Raw genomic sequence first — 3,428 nt, 5'->3', positions numbered from 1 at the left:
ATGTACTTCTTCCTCAGTAATCTGTCCTTTATAGACCTCTGCTATGTCACCTCCACAGTCCCTAAACTGCTCTTCAGTTTCTTCCGAGAAAAGCAAACCATCAGCGTTGTGGGCTGTGCAGTTCAATATTTCTTCTTTTCAATGTTGGCGACAAGTGAATCTTGCCTCATGACAGCCATGGCCTATGACAGGTATGCTGCCATTTGTAACCCACTGCTCTATGCATCCATCATGTCACCCACCCTCTGTGTTTGGATGGTGATGGGAAGCTATTCAGCAGGTCTCATGGGTTCTTTATGTCAGATTTGTGCCTTGCTGCAGCTCCACTTCTGTGGACCTAATGTCATCAGGCACTTCTTCTGTGATGTATCCCATCTTGTACATCTATCCTGCACACACACTTTCTTTGTGGATGTCTTACTCATAATATTAACAACAATCTTTGGGATTATGAATGCCTTAGTTATCATGATATCGTATTCACATCATTGTGCTTCTCACCTGACAGCTGTTTCTCTCTTCTATGGTTCTGGTGTCTTTGCCTATCTGAGTTCCAGCTCTGGGGTTTCCTCCAGCTTTGACAGATTCGTTTCCATAATCTATACTGCAGTGATTCCCATGTTGAACCCCTTGATTTACAGTCTGAGGAACAAGGAAATCAAAGATGCCATGAAGAGGTTTCAGAAGAAGAAAGGCAATGGCTAAAGTCACAGATACTGAGATTTTTTTTTTTTTTTTTACATTTTTGTTGTGTTAGAATCACCGTTATCTACAATAAAGTGACTTGTTCAGAACACTATAAAATTCATGAGGCTTTGGATGAATTAAGAAATCTTAATCTGAAATACTCAATAGTCCAATATAAATCAATAGCCAACCACATGTGCATAAACACATTCTGTTTTCACCATGGATCATATGGCTTTAAGTTGATGACAAAAATCTACTTAGAGTTTATAGGAGGGTGTTTCCACAAAAACACATAGATCCACCTTTTAATTAGCTTACATGCACTTAGGAAATAATGATCAGAAGTTGCTGATAATAATTGGAAGTAGTGTTCAGATGCCTTGTTTGATGCATGAGGTCCCTGGGAGCTGCTATGCTCTTAGAAGTGACTGCAGGTTTGTACTTATCCCCAGGCAAGTCCTTCTGCTCATTGGGAGACGAAACAATCCTGAGCTAAACTGCCCAGCCTACATCATGGAATGTTACCGAACACCCTAACAGCCTTTTATAAAAGACATCTGACTTCCCATGCTCACTGCTGTTTCCCTGCTCCCCAAGAGGCAGCCTAGTGGTCTGTTTGCTCTCAAACAACTGTCCCCCCATGGAGTTGACTAGTCACTGGTTTTCACTGCTCTTCTTCCATACTGTATACATTATTTTTCATATGCTAAATGAAGGGGGTGGATTTGCAGTCTAGGTCCTCTCCTAACAAGTGTCAGTTGGTTTTAGAACAGAAAGGGACTGTAGGTAGTTTAAGGCATCTGAAGAGCTCTATGCATAAAGGCCATCAGTAGTCTACACATAGAGCCATCTGAAATTAGATCTCTAGACCTATCAAAGCAATCTGTGGAAGCTGCATGCCAAGAGGCAGAAAAACCACTGAGATTCTCCCAAGTTTCACAGAGCTAAAAGGAAGCAGGTGAAGTGTATTTGGGAATTATTTCCACAATGCCACATCCTCAGATATACTGGCATAGTGTCACCTGCATAGACAGATATCAAGAGGAGTTCACCCTCAGAGCCAAACACATTCAGATATTTGCCGTGAACTGAGCAGTTAAACATGGTGCCTGTCACCTTGGAACTACAGAGATGAGGATGATTCATTCCCTTGGTAACAACAGTGAGGTTGGCAGATAGGTCTGCAGATAGGGACCCATGCCCCACTTGGCAAATGACCATCTCTGTGAATCTTTATCTTCTGATATGTAAAGTACAGGGATATTATGAAAGTGCATATAATACCTCCAAACATACTCCTGCCATGATAGATGCATTTAAAATACTTATTTTTATTGATCTGTAACTTAAAAATATTTTTATTGAGTTTTTGTGCATTTAATGCAATAGTTATTGGTTAAATTTAGACTTCTCCCACCATCCATGCTCCCCCACCCCCTGCCCACTGGTGGGCATTCTCTCATATATGTTAAGTCCTATTTGCATGAGCATTTGTATGCAGTTATCCTTTAGTCAAGATCATCCACTAGAGCCTTTTCAGCTTACCTAGTGTTCTTAAAAAAGATATACTCTCTCTCACCCATTGGAAATCAGTTGCCAATAGTTCCTAGGTTACCTTGGGCCTGCTGCCTATTTCCCTCATTCTATCCTGGGTTTTCAGATGATTGAGTAAGCATGGTTCTTATGCGTGCTATCCATTATTGCAAGTTCATATGAGTAAGTTTTCAGTGGCCTGAAAGCCTCTGTTTTGTAATATTCATGCACAAACCCCGACTCATTCTGCTCCCTCTTCTGCAAAGGTCCCTGAACTATGGGTGGGTAAGGTTTAATATAGGAGTCCTAGTCAGGGGCATGCAGTCTGAAGTATCTTATTCTCTAAAACTTACCCAGTTGTGGCTTTCTGTTTGCATCACACTCTGTTGTATGAGGAAAATTTGCTGGTGAGAGTTGAGGAATCTATTAGTATTCTCTGTACCCACTGCTCTTTCATGTTCGATGAGTACTAGGTGTAGAGGCTCCACTCTAGATATAATACTTTGGGCTGGACATCTCTCAGACATATATTCTCTATGTGTGACTCTGTGACCAGTTGTGGAAGTTAGTAATTAAGCCTCCATCTGTTGCAAAATGAAGATCCCTTGATTAACGATGTACAGTATACTTGTCTGTCAATATAAGGATCCATATTTAGCATATAAGACATTTCATTTGTCTAGAGATATGACAAAGATAGGGCTTTCTCTAAGAGGTATGCCTTCTCCAGTCATGTGTATTTGGTGATATTTACAGTGCCACCCATGAGTTCTCTTCCATTAAGAGAGCTTTAAGTCCAATTAGATAGCTGTTGATTACCCTCTAGATAGCAGTTCCACTACTGTGCCAATTGAGGTAGATTGCTATGCCAGCTGTGGCAATAAGGACTGTGGCAATAGCCTGTGTTACTTTGGGAGTCTTTGGACTACTTTCACCAGCAACTCAAAGAAGGTTTCTACTCCCTGGCACTGTGTTCCTTGTTATATAGCCTTCACCTATACACATTTACTAATGTTTGGATATTGTGTGTGTATTTTTCAGGATATTTTTGAGATAATATTTCCCTCTGACTTTTTACTTCTCCTGAACTTTATCTTTCCTCTCTCTCTCCCCCTCTAACCTCCCTCCCCAGTTTAAGTGCCCCCAATTTCCCCTTGATAATATCCTCCCTCTCTTGAGTTCCTTCTTACTCCCATGCTCTGTAT

At 41.0% G+C, this 3,428-nt stretch overlaps 1 protein-coding gene across 1 annotated transcript; it reads left to right on the top strand.

Moving 5' to 3' along the window:
• On the top strand, window positions 1-705 carry LOC115071868 (olfactory receptor 5AN1-like). The gene has a single exon (XM_029567762.1). The coding sequence runs from the start codon at window positions 1-3 to the stop codon at window positions 703-705; it is 705 nt and encodes a 234-aa protein (XP_029423622.1).
• The last annotated feature ends 2,723 nt before the right edge of the window (window positions 706-3,428 follow it).

The sequence above is a fragment of the Nannospalax galili genome, unplaced genomic scaffold, assembly GCF_000622305.1.
Source record: "Nannospalax galili isolate Female #2095 unplaced genomic scaffold, S.galili_v1.0 scaffold580, whole genome shotgun sequence".
NCBI classification, from domain to species: domain Eukaryota; kingdom Metazoa; phylum Chordata; class Mammalia; order Rodentia; family Spalacidae; genus Nannospalax; species Nannospalax galili.
The sequence above is the reverse complement of the archived record's forward strand: the minus strand, read 5'-3'. Positions and strand labels throughout refer to the sequence as shown.

Bases quoted from the DNA above. Each gene is read 5' to 3' on its own strand.
- LOC115071868 (XM_029567762.1), top strand. From the start codon at position 1: ATGTACTTCTTCCTCAGTAATCTGTCCTTTATAGACCTCTGCTATGTC.